Raw genomic sequence first — 20,876 nt, forward strand, 5'->3', positions numbered from 1 at the left:
AAAGTGGTAGATTGAGTTTGGCCTGAAACCATTGATTTTTTTAATATACAATTCTCCCTTGAAGTGTGGCTGAGTAAAAATGATACCTTTACTCAACAGAACTTCTCCTGGGGTGAAATCCTAGCCCCACTGAAGTCAATGTGAATGTTGATATTGACTTCAATGGGACTAGGATTGAACCACTGGTTTGTATTCTGAGTTATGTTTTAGATTTAATTGTCTTACCTAGCTTTCTTTTTTCTCCGCCTAAAGAGCTCTAACTGACCTTTAAGTAGCACATTAATCTTTATTGGTGCTATTTTGCTATTTCATTTGTTTTCATTAGGAGACAAATTAAATCTAGCAAAGTTTTACTGTAATGACATTCTTGTTTTCCATGCTATAGGCTAATACATACAAATTTTCTTTTTTAAGATTTTTACATAGATGGTGTGTACTTTTGGGGGTAAAATATATAAAGATTTTGTACCGCAATTCAAAATGAAAATTAAAAAAGAACGCACAAGTTTTGTTACATAAAATTTCTAAGAATGCCTCTCTCAAGATGTAGTTCTGTTTACCTCAGAAGGTGACTATAATATTTTTCCCCAATAAAAAACACCACCTTCTGCCTTCAAAACACAATATATTCCACTCCATTCCATTCCAAAAAAACCCTTTATAAGACTGCTGTAATACATAAAACATGGAGTCTTTCCATTAACTATGAAGGCCTTTTGGATCAGGGTTGCAGAAAATTTGCTTTACTGCTAATTTTCTGTCACAGAACAGTTTGCATGTTGCTGTGAACAAGAATTAATATTGATGTGTACAGAGAGGTGGTTAAGAAGGTGAGTAATGCCTAGCGTGGTGAAGAGTAACTCATGTGTTGACAAGAGGTTATCTGTGAAGGCAAATAAATAATGTAGACTATGATAGACATTAGGGAAGACTAGGAAGGTGAAAAAAAGTTCTGTTTGATAAACTAGGGGGTATTCAACAAGGAACTCTTTTTAGCTACATTTTTTTGGTTGACTGGGAACACAGCAACCCTGTCACCATTAATATTAAAATACCTGAAGATCTGCCTAGCCTCCAGAAGTATCCCTGTGAACATTACTTTTTGACCTTAATTGAACTGGAGATACGTTACATAGCTTGCTAGAAATCTGCTTGTTTGGGAACATGGTGTATACATGCCTGCACACTGACAAAGGTATTTTCCAACCTCTGTGTCATATGCCTACAAGGGGACTTGGATTGTGGAATGTGACCCAGATCTTTCAGTGTAGCAGGTGCTTCTGCTTATAAAACGTATGTCTTTTCAGATAGATATTTCTATGAAAACTACATCTTAAAAAAACTCTGTGATGAAACAGCAAGTGCCCTTTATTTCATAATGGGTCCAGAGGACAGGTTTGGGTTTTTTTGGAGAATGTAGGGAGGTATCTCGCCCCAGTGAAGTCAATGAGAATTTTGCTATTGACTTTGACAGGGCCGGGAGTTCACCTGTAGTGTTTTAAGGTAACAACAAAAACAACAACAAAACACCCTCCCAACCACTTAACATTATTTTTAATAAATAAAAATATCATTTTAAGTTTGGTTTCAACATTGTTTTAATCTCTGTAATTTAGGAGTCAGAAATTAATATCAATACCTGAATATACTTTTAGTGCTGCTCACTTCTGTTTCACTAGAATTATGCTGATAGTTAGAGTTCTGTGAAATCTTTTTATAATTTTTCATTTTATTTCTCGGAATTTGTTGTTACTTCATTTTCTCAGGTCCTGTCCCCAGGGCAGTAAAAGACCCTGGGGGCTGAAGGGTGGTTGTAGAGTGAGCCTGCATTCACCATGCAGCAGGGGCTCCTGACCCAAAGGGCTCAGCCCACCTCCCAGCTCCAGGAATTGTGGCGTGGTGCATGGGGTTGCAATGCCATTCACTTTTGGCCCACCCACCCCACCAGTCATGCTGGCAGAGGAGTGGCCGGGCCAGTCCTGAGTAATGTTGTGATCCGATCTGGCAGGTTAAAATGCCTACACTGGGGAGTTTTTCATTTTATGTCATTTTAATCATTGTTTTTCATTTTATTTCATGTTATTTTGCATTTGCAGGAAATACGGGGCTGACTCACTTTAACTATGTGTCACCATGAACAATTTTCTTTTAAATGTAGAAGGCATGCAAATTACACATTTTAATCCTTTGTGAAAAATTGGTCATAAAGTCAAGGCGGGGGGAGATTTTTCAAAAACACTCAGCAACAACTCACCTCTGTTCTCATTGAAGTCTGTATGAAAACTCCCATATTGCAATGGGAATATAGTTAGGCCAATGAGTGCTTTTAGATAATCCCACCCCAAATGTATAAATATATGAAAAAAGATCTATCTAGACAGATATTATCAGAGCAAGAAAAAGACGGAAGGACCAGATTCAGGCAGTAATTTCCCCCTTCTATTCTACAGAGTTAGAGATGACCACAATTATTTTGTCCAATACGTAAAATTTATATTTTAATATTCAAACTTCCTGGAAAGAGACCACAAGCTGTAAGTGGGTTCTGATTAAAGAAATATTCCACCAGTGAGTTAATGTGTTTGCTGCTTGTAATATCTGAGAGTTCCAGCTTACTGTTGTCTGATTGTTTATTTTACATTTGTGCAATAGAAGTACAGTGGTTTAGTTTAAGGTATTCATTTTCATATGTTTGAGAGTTACATCATGCCCTTGAGTGGCATTGTGCTGAGTATTCTGATAGCATGTAATCTCAGCAAGATCTAAAGTGCCACCATCTAAAAACATTCAATTCCTGTGGGGCTGTGTGCCAGGGTCAGAGATCTTGTAGCCTTGCAGGTTTTCCTGACCAATTTTGTAGAATCACGTAAAGAGAATGTGAATAGGCTTTGTGCAGTTTTCCACAATCTGTCAAAGTTCATCACTACATTTCAGCGGACCGTACTATGTGTCATCATAGTTTATAATGCTTTTCTGTAAGATTTATCTATGTCATTTATTATTTACCCTTTTCATTATTAATTACTAATCTCTTGCTTCAACTCATTTCTAAATAATAGATGGATATGAATCTGTTCTAATTTTTTAAACTTATAAATGCAACATATATCACTGAAACTACCGTGAAGGTATTTTGGTCTCTCTAAGCATCACTGTTTTACTTGCTATTATCTGAACTACAATTCCCAGAATCCTCTTATAGCTAAAATGTCTGACAAGTCTAAAAAGCTGTGTCCTGTAGTTCTCATGTAAGGTTATGATTTTCCAATGCCAAAATAATTGTTTTAGCCTTTTTAAAGAAAGGATTACTAGACTCAGTAACTGACACCTTACACCTGAGATTATACTACAATATAGTGAACCTATGGGCCTTTTCCCACAACTAGATTGACCCTACAGGACATATTCATCCAAGAAGGAGCGACAGGGAATTAGTTGGTATGGCGGCTAGGCTAACAAAGGACAAATGTGAGCTCACTTACAACCTGAAAATGGGTCAAGGAATCTCTCTCTCTCTTTGTGTTCCACCAGGGACTTCCAGCAGGAATGGGCAGGACAGCCCCCATAAATAGATTAGGAATAACCTGATGATTGCAAAATGTCAGGATCCAGGGTGGAGCTGGGGAAATGGCTTTAGAAGATCTAGAAGGGACTGAGGCAGAGAATCTCCCAGTTAGGAAAGTAACATGGGAAGGTGACAGCTGGTAGAGCAGTGTCTATGGAATCAAAAGTAAGTTTATGGGGAACTGAGGGCCAATAACAAGCAAGCCACTTGTGGACATTAAGGGTCAGTGGGAGGACATGCAGTAAGAAGTGGTGTGTGTGCAAAGGTGAATGAAGACTTGTGGCCAAATTAGACCAAAGCCAGGATGAAGCAGTATAGCGGAAGTTGGAAATGAGAGCTGCAAAGAAGGAGGATAGGGGGCTGATCTGCTTACTCAGATAGAGGCCTACTCTTGTAAGGTCTCCGTAGATACACAGATTTAAAAAGAGACATTTGTTTGAATTATTATTATTATTTTAAAGACTTATTCAAAGTGATTCAGCAATATGAGAACTGGAAGAAACAAAGGAAAGCGCAGATGGGAATATGTATTACTGTTCGTGGATAACATTTTTAGTGTGCCTGAATAAAGTATTTAAACAAAAATCTTAAAATTAGTTGACTGTACCTGAAAATATGTAAACTGGGAATGGTAGAGATCTGGATAAATATGAAGAGTAGTTCCAATTACAAGCAGCAGTTCAAATTTGTGAAGAGATGAGCTGATGTATCCAGTAAAGCCCAAGCACCAGATCTTCAGAAGAGCTTCTAAGTCAAAGAGAACTGTAAAAGCAACCTAGGAGAATACACAAGAGGAAAAACAAGTGTTTCAATTACTGTTTCAAATCATGGCTTTCTATGTCAGAGTTCATACCTTGCCAAGATTTGAAATGATGTCTACTTGAGGATCTATAGAGCAAAGGAAATAGCTGGAATAACATTTAGCAAAAAATAATGGTATGTGCTGAATAGCCAAGCAAAGGGGATAATGGCCTAGATTCATCAAAATGGATGACAGGCATTTCTCATTTTTCTAATTTTTATGAACAAATGGCAATTATTTGTAAATTCTCAAACTTTGACTATAAGCAGAGCATTCAAATGAAAATGACAGAATTGCTGTTTGTATAACATATAGCGTACTTTCACCGAGATGATAGAGCAAGTTGATATTTCTAAAGTGCTAATTGTCTACAAATAGAGATACTCACAAATTATCACTAAAACTATTTGTTACAATTTAAAAACCAGATTAATAATAATAAAATACTCAAATTTGGAAAACTATACACATGCATTTCCTTTCATTAATTGGGCCTAATGTTCTCCCAAGCTTGGCAAATTCTCAGTTGGTCCGAGCTGGTTGCAACTGGATCCCACTTAGGTTAACTTGATGGTTCTAAACTATTTGAGATTCCGACTCTCTTTCCATAAAATAGATATGATTATATTTACCAACAGAGGGGGTTTTGTCAGCTAACTAAATAATGTTTGTAATGTGCAATATATTTTATGAACTGTAAAAATCACTGACAGAGGTGGAAATATAACACAAATGTTTGGGCTACCAGCCTTATGTTCAGTCTTCTAGTCAACATATATGGCTTGTTGGTGAGCAGTACCACCAGCAATATCTGCAAGAGTTTTCCTAAAGTGTTTGAAATATTTATCAAACTTTCAAGTTCTCTGCCTGATTAAATCAAACGAAGATAACTTGCAGCACAACCTTTTGGTTAGGCTGAGCAATAAAACCCAGCTGGAAACCCTACTGTGTGCGCCCACACACACCTGCACACACCTCTCAGTCTTCATATCATCAAAGATAATGACCAATTTTCCCTGACTTGTTCCTTTGTAGATATCACTGAGATCTACAAAACAAGTCAAGTTTGAAAAAAAATGGTTTCAAAACCAGAATGAGCAAAAACTGTGTTTGAAACACACTGGGAAAGTATTTTAATCTGGTTTAAAGAAAAAAAGGCCTTTGGGCAAAGAAGAGTCATACAAAATTTCAGCCCCAAAGGATTTCTGTGCGCGTGTGCACTCCAGTTATGAAATACAGAAAGGTATTGGAATTCAACCTTACAGCAGTGGAGAAGCAAGTCTAACATTCACACAATTCAGAATATATAGGTGTTGCATTAGGGACAAGATTAGCCAATCTGATGTTAAATATATTTAAATTTATTCTATAAATGCGTAGGCAGGATGATTTGCATTTTACATCCTTGTTAGAGGACCTCAAACCACTAACACTTAAAAATGTATCTCATGGTTTGCATAGCATTTGGTTACATTTATACACCTGCCTTCCCACTGATAGAGCTGGGCATTTTTCCTTCATTGTAATTAATTACATGAGAAGAATCAGGAGTCAAATAGACAACATCTGACTTGAATTTTTTGTTAGGTATGCAATGCAATAACGTAGATTTGTATACAAATTTATGCTCATATCTACCCCTTTTGCTGCTGCAGAGAGGGGAAGAGGGTGAATCCACGGAAAAAGCCATGGGGTGCCATGCAGGGGCAGGCAACTGGTTACACAAGTTGCTACCATCTGCTGTGCTTGCACAATTCCTTCTGTCAAAACACCTATGCATCCTCATGAGCCATGAGAAAAAATATGTGAGGCTCAGTTAGGAAAGAAGCCAAAGAGGAGCCATATGAGTGGCATGCTTCCCTGTAGGTTGCAGGGTGCTAATGCTGCTTTACGCACAGCACAGCTAGGGCCAATACCCAACACTACCACCTAAGATGGTTCTGCTGTGCTGCCCTGGCTTGGCTGAGGGGGGTGTAGAGCTACAGGTGAACTTAGAGGGGAGTCCTTCTGAGTTGGATCAATGAGGTTAGGATCCCGGATTTCTGGCCCTTCCCTCCCTTTTCAGGTTCCATATTCTGTTTAATCTTCACTTTGGCAAGAGGGACACAGACTTTCTCAGAACAGTACTGATACAAGGATATAGATTCATTGCAAAGGACACTGTCATGTGAGATGGTAGCAGAAAAAAACAGTTTAACTCTGTTCATGCCTCTAGCGTGTAGGCCACTGCTTTTCAGGATTCTTAATGCTCTTCCTTAAGACTTCAATCCTGCAACCTACCATAATGGAGAAGGCTTCTTCATTTCTGTCTGTCTTGGGTTTTTCTACTGCATACCCTCCTACCGTCTAACCAATGAACATATATAATTAGATCTTTATGATGATGTCCACCATGGCGTTGCTCTTCACCCTTTAGGTGCTAGGAAGCTATATTTGGTTGGGTTTTTTGTTTGTTTTTCTCTCTCACAAGATTGCTTTTGCTGATTCTATAAGGTCAATATATTCAAATTTAAATAACTTTCTGATTACCTCAATTTGACCATGAATTTTATTTATTTTGGTACAATGGGCTGATAAACAAATTTGTAATGTACCTTAAGCTTTGCAAATAGTGGGGTGTATTGAAATATGTAAATGTGGAATCTAGGTATAGAATTTACATCCTCCCCCCGCCCCCGACTACTGCTTTAACCCTTAAAACCCTCTCTCCTTCTAGAGCTGTCTGTCCTCTAGTTCCCATAAAGGAAGCAGGCTTCCTTCTTGTAGCTGAGCATATGAAATATTCCAGGCTAGGCTTGTCTGCTGAATTTAAATGGCTAGATTATTCCTAAATTGAGACTATATTATTATTCTGAGACTATATTATTTTAGGGATTTTAATGAATGTGAAAGACGTTCCAATTATCTACAATTTCCTGGTACTATTGCTGGGCATTGATGAACCTGAAGTGCCAAGTGGACTTTGCCAAGTCCTGTCAAAACCTGTGAGAGCTGTGGCCTCATCAGATATACAAAAAGAAAGAGAGAGCTAGAGGAGAAAGATGAAAAGGGCTTGACTGACAACTGGAGGTGCAGCTCATTTATCTTGTTTGTTTCTTCTGAGTTTTTTGGATGTGTTTGGGTGATTATCTCATTGTTCCTGTGACGGGATCTATAAGGCCTTGTCTGACTGCTGCTGGAAACATTGCAGAAGAGGGCAGCCGTATTGCTCTGCCCATTAGGCTACGCAGCCCTGCAAGGGAGGGCAGTCATATTGACTCTGGCCACAAGGCCATCAGGCAGCCCTGCAAGGGAGGGCCACCTTATTGACTCCAGCCATTAGGCCACACTACCATGAGGCTCAGTGTGGTCATTTGGACTCAGCTCCGGGGCTGTAGTACCCTTCCCCCATACCCTAAGTGTGATAGGTGTACCAACCCTGCAACAGATACCCACACCCCAGATTTCAAAGAGAACCTTTTTAGCACTGAATAATGAAAAAGTAAATATAACTTGCATACAATGCCCTCCACAGAAATACACATGCAGTATGACAACAGAAGGCATTATTATTTGTATCACAGTAGTGCTTGAAGGACCTTACCAAGATCAGGGTACCACTCTGCTAGGCATTGTATTAAAAATTAGAGATAGTCCCTCCCCTCAGCAAAGCTTACAATCTGAGGCTCTGATCGTGTGTTAATTGCAGGATCAGGGCCTAAATAGACAAAGGAAGTATTATCCCCATTTACAGACCTATCAAGGTCACACGAAAATCTGTAGGAGAACTAGGAAGCAAACCTAAATCTCCTCAGTCCCAGTCCAGTGCCTTAACCACAAGACCATTCTCCCTCGCACGCATATGCTTTTTTTGCATATGTGGATACATACAGAGAAAATTTTCATTACGAGGACAATCAACTAAACCTGCACCAATTCCAGTGCTGTACATTCTAGTAAAAATACAATTTTTATTCAAAAGCTTGTTTAAAATGCCTGAAGTGAAAGGACTTGACAGCTTCCTTTTAAGACCCTTGTTTAAAAATATGAAAATGTCAAGTCATATCAGTTATGTTATTGACTCTGACCTCTGGATTCTATTTATTGTGTGCTGAACTCCAGCACAGTCTTGAAACGTGCTGCAATTGGGATTTTTGGTACATTCCATATTTACCACTGATTTGTTTGGAATATATTGCTCTGCTATGGGAAGGGGATTCATTTAGGAAAAAAAAATTGTATCAGCTATAATAATGATGGAAAACTAACATTATTCCACATTTCTTAAAACAATATTGTAAATATAAAACCTTTACAAATTCAAATTCCTCCCACCCCCCATTTTTAGTAGGTTTATTATGGAAATCATTGAAACCTTGTTAAATTAAATATCATCCTTACAATTTAAGCTTAACTGAATAGATGAACACACTTTTGCACAGAGACTTAGAGATCAGATCTTGCTGAGGAGTTAAATGTTAGGATTTCTTTGGGTCAATTTAACGGCATTTGTATGTGAAATATAGGGCCATATTGTAACTTCTCCAGTGGCTGTGGGCTCCAGACATAGGAAATATGGCCTCCAACATAGGGGAACTCAGGGTTGTCCAAGGAAAGGAACATCCAACTCGAGAGAGAGTCTGCCCTTCCATGATGGCTTTGGAACTGTGTCTCTCCCACTTGTTGATAATTTGGCTCCCTATGGTGCTTTTTTGCCATTGGCCACAGTTGCCAGTTTGAAGAGAGGGGACAGTGCGAGTTAATGTCTCTAGCTGTACTAACTTTTACTTGTGTGAGCAGTGGCTCCAATTCAGGAAAGCATCCCTAATCAGGAAAGGTGATTAGGTATACGTTTAGTCACTTGGACTAAAGGACATATTTAAAGTTAAGCACGTGCCTTTATGCTTTCCTAAATAGGATGGATTTAAGTACAAAGTGAGAAGTGCCAAAAGCCAAGCAGAACTGGACCTTGCAAAGGAAATTAAAACCAACAGAAAAAAGATACTTTATATAAATAAAAAGAAAAGAAGAAAAAGAGAAGTGGCGTATGGGGAGATCTTGGCAAACCCGCAAAGTGCCCAAACCACTACTGCTTATTGCTACAAGTAGCCAAGCTAGCAGGCCGTAAGTGGGCCTATGCAGCAACCTTAGCATGACTGAGTCAGGAGGGGAGGGGTTTCGGGTGCCACAGAAAGGGCAGCTTGACCCCGCGTCCTTCCTGATGAGATCTCTGTTGAAATTGCTGTGATATGCATTTTAGGAAAACAGGAAGCTTGTCTATATGTGCCCTCAGGGATGTGTCTGTCAGGGCCGCAAGGCATGCAAACTCTGAAAAAACACATCTGGCTAATTGATGATCAGAAGGAAACTTCTTGCTTAACCTTTGAAATTGCTTGCTTAACAAGTTTTCTTTGAGTGACGTGTTATTGTAATACTAATGAATAAATAAGGGAAGAAAGTTTTGGGTAGTTGGACTCTTCAGGGACTCTCCCTCTGGACACATCTTGTGGTCCCCACCAGCAGACAGAAGATTGGCATCGGAAGACTACCACTGTGCCACTCAAGAGCCACACCCAACTTACGTAATTATTGAGGGCTGGGCGTTACTAACGTGTTGTGGACGTGTGTAGGTGCTTGAGACTAAATAAAGAATAGCTTTAAGTGAAAGCACTTTTGTGTTGTTCTGTTTGTGCCAGCCATCTATCGATTGGACGGCCGTGTCTCCCTTGATTTATATCCTGACACCACCTCACACAGAGTAAAGTTACCAAGAGCTTTGGGTTGAAAGAACCCTGGATAACAGTAGAACCACTAAGCACTGAGGGTAGGGTGGAAATTAAAGATAAAGTACGTATGGCCCAACGCCTAAACAAATACTTTGCCTCAGTTTTTAATAAGGGTAATGAGGAGCTTGGGTGCAGTAGCAGGGTGGCTAATGGGAACAAGGATATGGAGGTAGAAATAACCACATCTGCTTTCTGGGACCAATTTGGGGGCCTTGGATAATCTCCATATTAAATATTAAAGGGACTGGCACACGAAATTGCAAGCCCAATAGCAAGGCTTTTAATGAATCTATAAACTCAGGAGTTGTACCCTATGCCTGGAAAATTGAAAATATTGTACCTATATTTAAGAAAGGAAATAAAAAGTTTTTCTGGGAAACTACAGTTTATCCATTACTTTGACTTCAGTTGTATGCAAGGTCTTAGAACAAATTCTGAAAGAGAGTAATTAAGGACAGAAAGGTAAAGGATAATTGGGATAAAAATACAGCATGGTTTTACAAAAGGTAGATCATGCCAGACCAAGTTAATCTCTTTCTTTGAGAAGATAACTGATTTTCTAGACAAAGGAAATGTCGTAGTTCTAATCTACTTGGATTTCACTAAAGTATTTGATACAGTTCCACATGGGAAAATATTTAAATTGGAGAAGACGGGGATTAATATGAAAATCAGAAGGTGGGTAAGGAACTGGTTAAAGGGGAGACTACAATAGGTCATTCTGAAAGATAAACTGTTAGGCTGGTGGGAGGTTGCAAATGGAATTCCTCAAGGATTAGTCTTGGGGCTGATCTTATTTAACATATTCATTAATGATCTTTGCATAAAAAGTGGGAATGTATTAATAAAATCTGTGAATAACACAAAGTTGGAAGGTATTGTCAATATGGAGGAGGACTAGAATATTATACAAGAATATTTGGACAACCTGAAAAACTGGAGTAATGGATCTATTAATTTCATCCCATTCCTAAGTGTAAAGGTCATGCACTTAGGAATTAACAACAAGAAGTTTTGCTATAAGATGGGGATATATCAGTTAGAAATGACAAAGGAGGAGAAGAACCAGGGTGTATAGTTTGATTACAGGATGACTTTGAGCTGCCAATATGATACAGTTGTGAAAAAGCTAATGCAATTCTCGGATGTAACACATGAAGTATTTCCTGTAGAGCTAGGAAAGTATTATCATTATACAAGGCATTGGTGAGACCTCATCTGGAATACTGTGTGCAATTCTGGTCTCCCACGTTTTAGAAAGATGAATTAAAACTGAAACAAGTGCAAAGAAGGGCTACTAGGATGAACTGAGGAATGGAAGACTGTGATGGGGTGGACTAGGCCCAGAGGCTCCTTGCTGGAGCCTTCAGTGTCCTGCCACACTTATCCCAGGAAAGGAGCAGTAGAGAAGTCCTCCAAGCAGTCTAGAGTGGCTGCAGGGGAAGCAGCCAATCAGAGAGGCTGCAGGGAGCAGCCAATCAGGGCTCAGGAGGGCCATATAAAAATAGCTGCGGGGTCAGAGATACTCAGTTCCTTGCTGGAGCCAGAGGTGTGCAGTGATGCTCCTGGCTGGCCAAAGGGAACTGCAGCACCATGGACAGCTCAGCTGTGGCAGGGACCATAGAAGTGAGGAAGAGCACCTTGCTGGCTCCTGGGCCTGAACTTAGATGAGCTGAGGTAAGAATGAAGCTTTGGCGAAGGCTGGGGCTGTGGGGAAGTGGCCCAGGGAACTGAAAGCAGTGTAGTTAAAGGGACATGGTGGCACATGGCTGCTATTCTTAGGATCCCTGGGCTGGGACCTGAAGTAGTGGGAGGGCCTGGATCCCCTCCATAGGCCACTGGGGAACTGGCCTACAATCAGACAGTGATAAACACCGAGAAGGGAAACTGAACTACTTAGTGGCCCAGCTGGAGAGCTGGGACCAGAATAGACCAAGAAGGAAAAACCATTGCCACCAGGGAGGAAGCCCTGGGGGTATGGGCTAATACCAGGGCTGGGCTTATTTAAAGACCACTGACCAGATGTGGTGCTTGTGAGAGGTAGGTGCCATGCTCTTATATTTAGTACAAGAAGTGGGATTCTTCAGACCAACCCCTATCTGCAAGGGGCACAACATGGAAGAGGCATTCCACCTGTTGGTGGCAGGCCAGCAGCACCAGGGGGGCAGCAGCAACAGAGGACCCAGGCCCTGCTGATGCAATTAATGGAGAACCTGCAGGGGCAACAGAAGGCCCCGTTTGCAGTGCTGCAACGGTGACAGGAGATCCACTCCGATCAGCAGGAATGGATACAGAGGAGGTTGGTTCACACCACACATGAGAATCAGTTGGTGACTGAACTGGTGGTCTGTTGGTTCTGAGCCTGGCAAAGCTTGGACTGGAAGATGACCCCGAAGCCTTCCTCTGGACCTTTGAGCAGGTGGCAAAGGAAGCATATTGGAAAGAGTCGACTTGGGCAGCCCGCATAGCAGCATTCCTGATAGGTGAGGCACAGGCGGCTTACTGGGTAAGCGAAGAGCAGGCAAGTTCCTACCCTGTGGTGAAGGCAGCCATCTTGGATAATCTGGGACTGACTCTAAAGGTGTACATGTACAAGTTCTGGAAGGAATCGTTCCCGCAAGGAGCATGAATATGTGTAGTGGCGCAGAAGCTACAGGACCTGGTGATGCGCTAGCTTTGTCCAGAGACCAGCTTGGTGGAGAAGCTCCTGGATCAGGTGATCTTAGAGCAATGCCTGAAGGCCCAATTGGGAGGGGCACAGAGGTGCATAAGGTGTTTCCAATTCACCTCAGTGGGAGAAGCAGTCGAGTGAGCTGAGGTCTACTTTGAGGCCAAAGGAGAGGAATGCCCAAGCTGTATGGTAAACTGAAAGAGGTTCACCAAGGGGCAACCCAAGGAAGCTTGCAAGGGGGAAAGACCCTGAGAATTCTAGATTCTCTGGGAGTGCACTATGACAGCAAGAGGTCTGGGGAGCCCTGCAGCCTATGGGAAGCACTAGTAGGAAAGAGCTAGGAAACCTGGAAGTCTTCTACAGGTGTGGCCAGCCCTAACATATTAAAAAGGAACTCCCCAGTAATGGAATATTACTACTATTGTTACAGTGGGACCAATCAGTGCAGATCTACTCCAAAGATCGGGGTGGCCCCACTGTTGGTAGTGACAGTCAAGCTGGAAGGAACTGTAGTTAAGGATCTGGTAGACTTGGGGTTCAGGTACACCTTGGTTCAGGAAAACCAGATTAGGGCAATTAGCCTGAACTGACACCTCCCAGTACATGTCTCTTATGTACATAAGAGACCCGAGTCTACTCCACGGAAGACATTGGGCTGGAGGTACAGGCCAGAGAGCTCAACTCTGGGTCAGCATGGTCAAGGACCTGCTGTGGCCTGTAATCTTGAAGACTCTGGGTGGGTTACTCTGCCCTCATGCAGGAAAGACCAGGACAGTGACCCAGGACTGAGAGGGTCCTAGCCTGGCTGGGAAGGAAAGCAGAGAGGCTGGGAGCCAGGGTAAGGAGACCCCAGAAAAGATTCCAGAGGTGAGACCAGAATGCCCAAGACATGAGGAACCCACTGAGGAAGTGCCAACAAGAGTCGGATCAGGCCAATGTCTCCTGAGGGAAAGTTATTAACCAGCTGGTCTGGGTAGAGCAGAAGCTGACCCGGGTACAGGTGGAAGCAAAGAGGCAGAGGGAACAATGCCTGGATTTGCAGGAAGCATTGGCCCAGGCCCAGAGGGAGAAGGCTCAGAGGGCACATCAGGAATACCATACAGACCCAGAGAGAGACCTGGGCCCAGCAGGGTTCTATGGGAAGCAAAAGACTGTGGGAACTCAGTATTAAATACCCAGTGTGGTAAGTACAGAGGCCCAGACAGAATCAACCCAGCAGAGGGAGGTGAAAGAGAAGGGCTGGGGTAGAGAACAGGACCCTTGGCTAGGGAAGGGAGTAGTGCAGGCAGGCTTTTGTGAGCTCTTTCCTAAGAGGATGACCTAGCAAAATGACTGGAGGCATCAGAAAGATCTCAAGTTCAAGAATGAACAGCTGACTGAAGATCTCAGTTCACTGAGAATGAACAACAGCGCTTGCTCCATGTGGTATATGGTTCTGACACACAGTTAGACGCTGAGCGTCTAGAGACCCTGAAGTCCAGAAGATGAAAGTGAAGAAAGGGGCTGTGGACACACTCTCCAGGTAAGAAAGACCTGGGAAAGTAGACCCTGAGAGGCCAGGGCAGAGACTGGCTAGAGGCTCTCTGGATAGAGGGAGAGTCCTGATTGAAAGGGGAAAAAGACTAATACAAACTCTCTAGGAGAAGAGACCTGAGAGAGAAGGACCCTGGTAGATCAGGGCACAGACAATTACTAGTAGCTCTCGGACAGTGAGATTTGGGAGGGAGAAGACCCTGCTAGAGTGGGGCAAAACATGGGGTAAGAAGAATTATCCTGTATAGAACTACCACCCCAATCCTGTTGGGGAGGAGAGGACTGTGACAGGGTAGACGAGGCTCAGAAGGCCCTTGCTGGAGGCCTAAGTGTCCTGCCACATTCATTCCATGAAAGGAGCACTAGAGGAGTCCTCCAAGCAGCCAATCAGGGCCCCGGAGGCCATATAAAAGGAGCTTCAGAGACCGTCAGTTCTTTGTTGGAGCCAGAGGAGTACAGCTAGTGCTCCTGGCTGGCCAAAGGGAACAGCAGCACTACTGAGTGATGAAGAGCTCCTGGCTGGCCTGAACTTAGATGAGCCTTGAGGTAAGGATGAAGCTTTGGTGAAGGCTGGGGCTGTGGGGAATTGGCCCAGGGAATTGAAAGCAGTGTAGTGAAAGGTTCTGAGGCTTGTGATGTGCAGAAAGTCAGACTAATTGATCATGATGGTCCCTTCTGGCCTTAAAGTCTGAGTCTACAATGTTAAGTGCCTTCCTAAACTGGGACCAATAATTGCAGACTGACTACTCCGCAGCGCAAGCCCTACCTACACTGATACCGCTATTCCCAGAGCTCTGAAGCATTGGCTACACATTTGGCTCTGAGGTTGTGGGGTACCACAGGCTCAGGGATGAGGGTGAACAATGCTGCCTTGGCTCCTCTCCACTGTCAACTCTTTCAGGACTTTGGGCTTTGGTACCCCATTTTATTTTTCTTTGCTCCCATCTCACAACTGAGGGAAGCTTACAGCTCACAGAATTTAAAAATATCAGATATTAATTGTGGATCTAATATAGCAAGCATTGATAATGGAAACCAATTAATGAAATAAAGTTACCCATAAACTATTTATGCACCCAAGGGCAAACATAGTGCCCATTTATAAAAAGTGAAATAAGGACAAACCAGGGAATTACAGACCAGCTTAACTTCAGAACCCGGAAAGATAATAGAGCAAATCAAGCGATCTGAAAACACCTAGAAGATGATAAGGTGATAAGTAACAGTCAGCACGGATTTGTCAAGAACAAATCATGTCAAATCAACTTCCTTTGCTTAGGTTTCTTTGACAAGATAACAAGCCCTCTGGATGGGGGGAAGTGGTAGATATTTTGACTTTAGTAAGGCACCACATTTCAGGAAAGATGTGGAGAAACTGGAGAAAGCCTAGAGAAGACCAACAAAAATGATTAAAGATCTAGTAAACACTACCTATGAGGGAAGAATGAAAAAATGGGGTTTATTTAGTCTGGAGAGAAGAGAAGACTGAGGGGGCATAACGGTTTTCAAGTACATAAAAGGTTGTTACAAGGAAGAGGGAGAGAAATTGTTGTTCTTAACCTCTGAGGATAGGATGAGAAGCAATTGGCTTAAATTGCAGCAAGGACGGTTTAGGCTGGACATTGAGAAACCTTCCTGTCAGGGTGGTTAAGCACTGGAATATATTGCCTAGGGAGGTTGTGGAATCTCCATCATTGGCAATTTTTAAGACCAGATTGGACAAATGCCTGTCAGGGATGGTCTAGATAATACTTAGTCCTGCCATGAGTGCAGAGGACTGGACTAGATAACTCTCGAGGTCCCCTCCAGTCTTATGATTCTGCAACAGAATGCCAGCAGCATTAAAATAATTATCCAGCCACCTACAAAACAGCTCCTTTTCACCCTTTCATCATTCCAAAAGCACAGCCTCTGCCTTCTCCAAAACTGCTATTGAATAATTTTTTCTGCATCATGCCCACAATGTCACCAAATTCAGGCTATTTTGAGTACTGTTCAGGCTATACTTAAGAACAGATTACAGTTAATTATGTGCTTAAGAGCTTTCCTGAATAGGGATGCTTTCCAGAATAAGGCCTGTATTTTACAAAGTATGTTTATTTGGTTTGAAATAAAAACAAGTTAAATTCTTCTGTCTGCACTCCAGTTGGTAAAAAAGCAACTTATCAGCCATGCATTGCCTGAAGAGGTTGTACTCAAGCCTCAGTTCATTACCACTGACATTTTGTTTGAGGAAATTACCTTTCAGAAGGCTGTGTTTTTGTTTTTTGTTTTTAAAAGGGCTGTCAGCCATTGTCAGATGGAGGAACTTGAACAATTTGCAAAAAAATCTCAGAATGCTTAAGGGAATAAAGAAATGACAAGTTGCTTGACATTCACAGTTTGTCTACAGTTTTCATTTTGAAAACTATCTGGATAGCAAGCCCAGTAAACTCACCTCAGCTAGGTAAAATTCATCATGCTGTCTCTTGAAAGACTCTCCTTTGTAGTAATTACTAGCAGCGACAATGACATCCACTGCCACCATGCTCAGTATGAACATATGAAATATTGATGACCTCATCATTTTCTGTAGAGGGGAAAAAAACACAAACACACAAGCAGTATTTTCTATTAAAGAAGTAAAACTCTATAATTGAAATATATACACAACAATTTATTATGTTTTTATAACTTGTATGCAATCACAATAGTATGTTGTGCAAAGCTTCATAAACTAATTGTAAATCACTGTTTATCTTATCAAATATATCATTTTACTTGAACTGGTTTATATGCAATGTCATTTTTTTTCAATTATTTCCTCATCAACTTTTATAAAAGTTTCATTGTTTACTATTTCCATTGTTTCTAATATGCTTTTAAAACACTTAGCTATATTTATTTCTAGCCATTTTCCCCTTTGTGAACATTCTTTATGATTTTAGTATGGCTGTAACTGTTTCCTTGTTTAGGTGCCAGCATTATCAATATATGTCCACATAGCTCAAATGATACTGGTTACTACAACATGTCTAGCAGTGACAGAGCAGATATTCCATAGTCCTTTGGGGCTAGTTTGTAACCTTGCTCTCTTCCATGAGTAAGGGTTACACATAGCTTATTCCCCTCTCTTCTTGGCCAGTTCCTTGCACTTCTCTCCACAACAGGAGCCACAAGCTGAATAAGGATTGTGACAGCCTAGGCCTTTGATTTCCAGAAGAATTAGACTGTTTTTATTCCTAGACATTTTCAGATTGATGAAGCAGTAGATTCTGAAGCTGGTTTTAGAATGCATAGGGCCTTTCCCCACAACTTTTACAATACTGAAGTTACAAATTGGACCCAAACTACTTCCCCTAAAAGCTTCAACATGTTTGAGCGAAAGTTAAGAGAATAAAGACAAATGTACTTTAAAAGACCATGGTGCTGAATTCCTGTTTTCAGTCAGAGCTGAAGATGCTTAGTACCTTCCATGATAAATTCCTTCAGTACCAAAAGATGGAATTGTGGCTGCAGTTAATCAATAAATGTATTGCTGCCAATAAAATTCAAATTAAATAGCCAAATATACTGATATATATATTAAATCACTCACAGACCATTCCTATATTAATTGTTCCAATAGAATCCAAGAGCCAAACTTTCATATATCCTTGCACACACAATCATTTGAGCATGCAATTGTTACACTATCACTTTTTCCTCACACACTGTGGAATTTATGCTTGTAAACCTATTTTCACAAACTAACAACTCATCAGTTGCTGACATGTAAATGTTATTGCACATTGTTGCAGGTTGATTCAAATTGTCCCCAAATTTGTTTCTAAAAGTAGCCAGTACTGAATTTCAGGTAAAACCTCACTATGTATAACAAAGCCTTCCCTACCTTCTTTTAAAAATGTCACGTGGCTGGATTTAACTTGCTTAAAAAACAGGTGCCCCGAAATCATTCTACATCTACACTTTTTACTAAAGCACTCCTGCCTCAGTTTCCCTCTACTTCAGCTCTGGGCCCCTTAAATCAAACCTCCACACCCCTCCTTGGGGATGGATTTATCAAAATCTTCAGCACATCCAGCCAGTAAAGAGAGAGTCATTAAAAGAGCCAGAGGCTGCATGAAGGCAGGAGCAGTAGGCCTATGGGCACTAGAGCAGAAGCTGGCTGCAAAGGAAAGGCCAGGTAGCATCAGCCTGAGAGCTGGGACTGAGAGCTGGATGGGTATAGGGAAGCTGTAGCCATAGCAGGTGGATGGTGCACAGCACAATGCCCAGCAAGCAGGAGGTATGGGGGCAATTGCATGTGCACAGGAGGAAGATGGTGCCAAGGAAATGGTACAGGCCTCTTGCTACTTTTACACCCCTGTTCTGGACTGCCATTTGGGGCTGGTTTGGGAACTGTTGGTTTGATCTTTTATTGTAACAAACTTTTTGTGCCGAGATATTTGTGCATTTTTGTTTCTGGCAGTCCTACTAATACAAGTGACTACTTACTCAGAATCAGAGAGTGCTAATGGGACCATTAATGGACTACACCCCATAGAGTTTAGTGCCTGTGGTGCCCCTTTTCAACTAGATTGGCTTGTCAAAGTTTGGAATACTGGGGATGTTCAAGCTGGATGTAGAAATTCATGGGGTCTGGTATTTTATTTGTTGCAATCTTGTTTATTTACAAGGAATGTACAAAGTCCCCAGTCTCTGACCACAGAAGAAACCAAGAACAAAAGGAGCAGTTTCTTAGCTTACAGCCCTCAAGACTCTTTAGCTATCACCAGACCGAAAAGAGCTCTCTCCAGCATTTTTCAAGATCAGGTTATGCTTACAGGCTCCTGCTTGGCCTTCTCTCTCCTCTCTCTCTCTGTACTCATTGGTTCTCAGTTTTTGTGTGATCTCCCTTCATATATGCACGCACACAACCAAAGTCAAACTATACTCAGCAAAAAGCTTCTGGACAGGTTCATATACAGCTTTTGTTTCAGGTGGGGGGTTATGCTTACAATTACGTTAAGTGAAGGGTGAGTTCACACTTATCAATCAATCTCAATGGGATTTTCACTCAACCCATAACAAGATTTCCTCCAACTCATATGACCTGGAACTCCAACAGTGCTTGCCTGCAAGCTCATGGTATACACAGCATGCTGCCAGACACCCAGAGCACTCGCAGTGACACTGTACAGTAGAGCCAGTTTTACAAAATTTCTTAAGCGTTACAATAGTATGGCTTAGGATAGGACTTTAGGGGCTGGGAACAACTGATATTTATAGGCAGAATAACAAACTACTGTATGAAAACAGGTTTCAGAGTAACAGCCGTGTTAGTCTGTATTCGCAAAAAGAAATGGAGTACTTGTGGCACCTTAGAGACTAACCAATTTATTGAGCTACAGCTCACTTCATCGGATGCATGCATCAAATAAATTGGTTAGTCTCTAAGGTGCCACAAGTACTCCGTTTCTTTTTGTATGAAAACACTGGATTCATAAAGAAAGACCCATTCAAAGGACACTGGATGATTTCACTGCAAAGCAAAAAAACAATCTTTTAGACATCAGATGAGACCCTTAAAGTTACAGGGCCAAATTAAAATGTGTCATAAGTGGGGGCAACTCATTGATCTGTGTGTGTGTGTGTATAGTACTAATTCAGTTGCTCCACTCAGCATTCACACAATCTTATAATGGCATGTAGCATTAATGGCATGTAGTTTTCTTCTGACTTAAAATAACTGCCAGAGCCTGAGGACAACACTTCACCACCAGATTTTAAAAGGCAAGTTTTTGTATTTAAGTAACAGACCTAACCTTCTCAATCCACAAGCACAACTGCCATTGGCAGCCATAGTTGGCTTGAATTCTGAGTGAGGATAGTATGCAGTTCTTAGGGGCAAGTCAGGTTGGCATCTTCTATAAACCAGGGACAGCTAGCGTCCACTATAAGTACACCCTGTGAAACAGATCCCAGAAGCTCACGACATTCTCCTTTTAGGTTCTGAAGTCAGTGGGAGTCTGTTGGGAAACAGGGGTCCATCCACATGTATCACAACGTAGGCTCAGGGTCTTACCTTGAATTTGTTTGGAGCATTTGAGGAAGTTCCTTTCAGACTTCTTTTAAAGTAGGAAGTCTGAATGAAGAACTGTTTTCCACTTGTAAAAATGCTGGCCTATTTGTTTTTTTTGTTTTTGTTTGTTTGTTTTTTTACCAGGGCTGTAATAAAAGCAGGTGGGGTGAAATCCTGGCTCCTTTCAAGTCAATAGCAAAACTTCCATTGACTTCAGTAGGGCCTGCATTTCACCCCTGAAGTTTAAAGTTGAAATTTAACAAAGGTATAGTCCTCACTGAGAAGTTGTGACGTTGCTTGGAAAACAGTTGGCGGAAAGGATGAGATCACAGTAGCCAATGCAGGAAATGAAGGCTTGTAAGTTTTGGAAATGTGGAGGGAGTAAAAAAGTTGCATGTTTAGGATAGTGCGTGGATGTGTGTGGGTCTTCAGAGACTGGAGCTGAAGATGATGTCAAGGCAGGAGCCTGAGGGAGATGTCGCTGTCTGTGATGACAA

The 20,876-nt window shown here is 41.5% G+C and overlaps 1 protein-coding gene across 1 annotated transcript in view; it reads right to left on the reverse strand.

Moving 5' to 3' along the window:
* The window catches only part of NALCN (sodium leak channel, non-selective), a 345,337-nt gene that overhangs the window by 128,500 nt on the left and 195,961 nt on the right, over positions 1-20,876 (reverse strand). The window contains exons 11-12 of the mRNA XM_037896440.2: positions 16,774-16,905; positions 4,173-4,340 (exon numbers count right to left, since the gene is read on the reverse strand). Of these exons, the coding sequence (XP_037752368.1) occupies positions 4,173-4,340; positions 16,774-16,905 (300 nt within the window). The remainder of the gene's footprint in view (positions 1-4,172; positions 4,341-16,773; positions 16,906-20,876) is intronic.

This window comes from Chelonia mydas, chromosome 1, assembly GCF_015237465.2.
Source record: "Chelonia mydas isolate rCheMyd1 chromosome 1, rCheMyd1.pri.v2, whole genome shotgun sequence".
Lineage (NCBI taxonomy): Eukaryota > Metazoa > Chordata > Testudines > Cheloniidae > Chelonia > Chelonia mydas.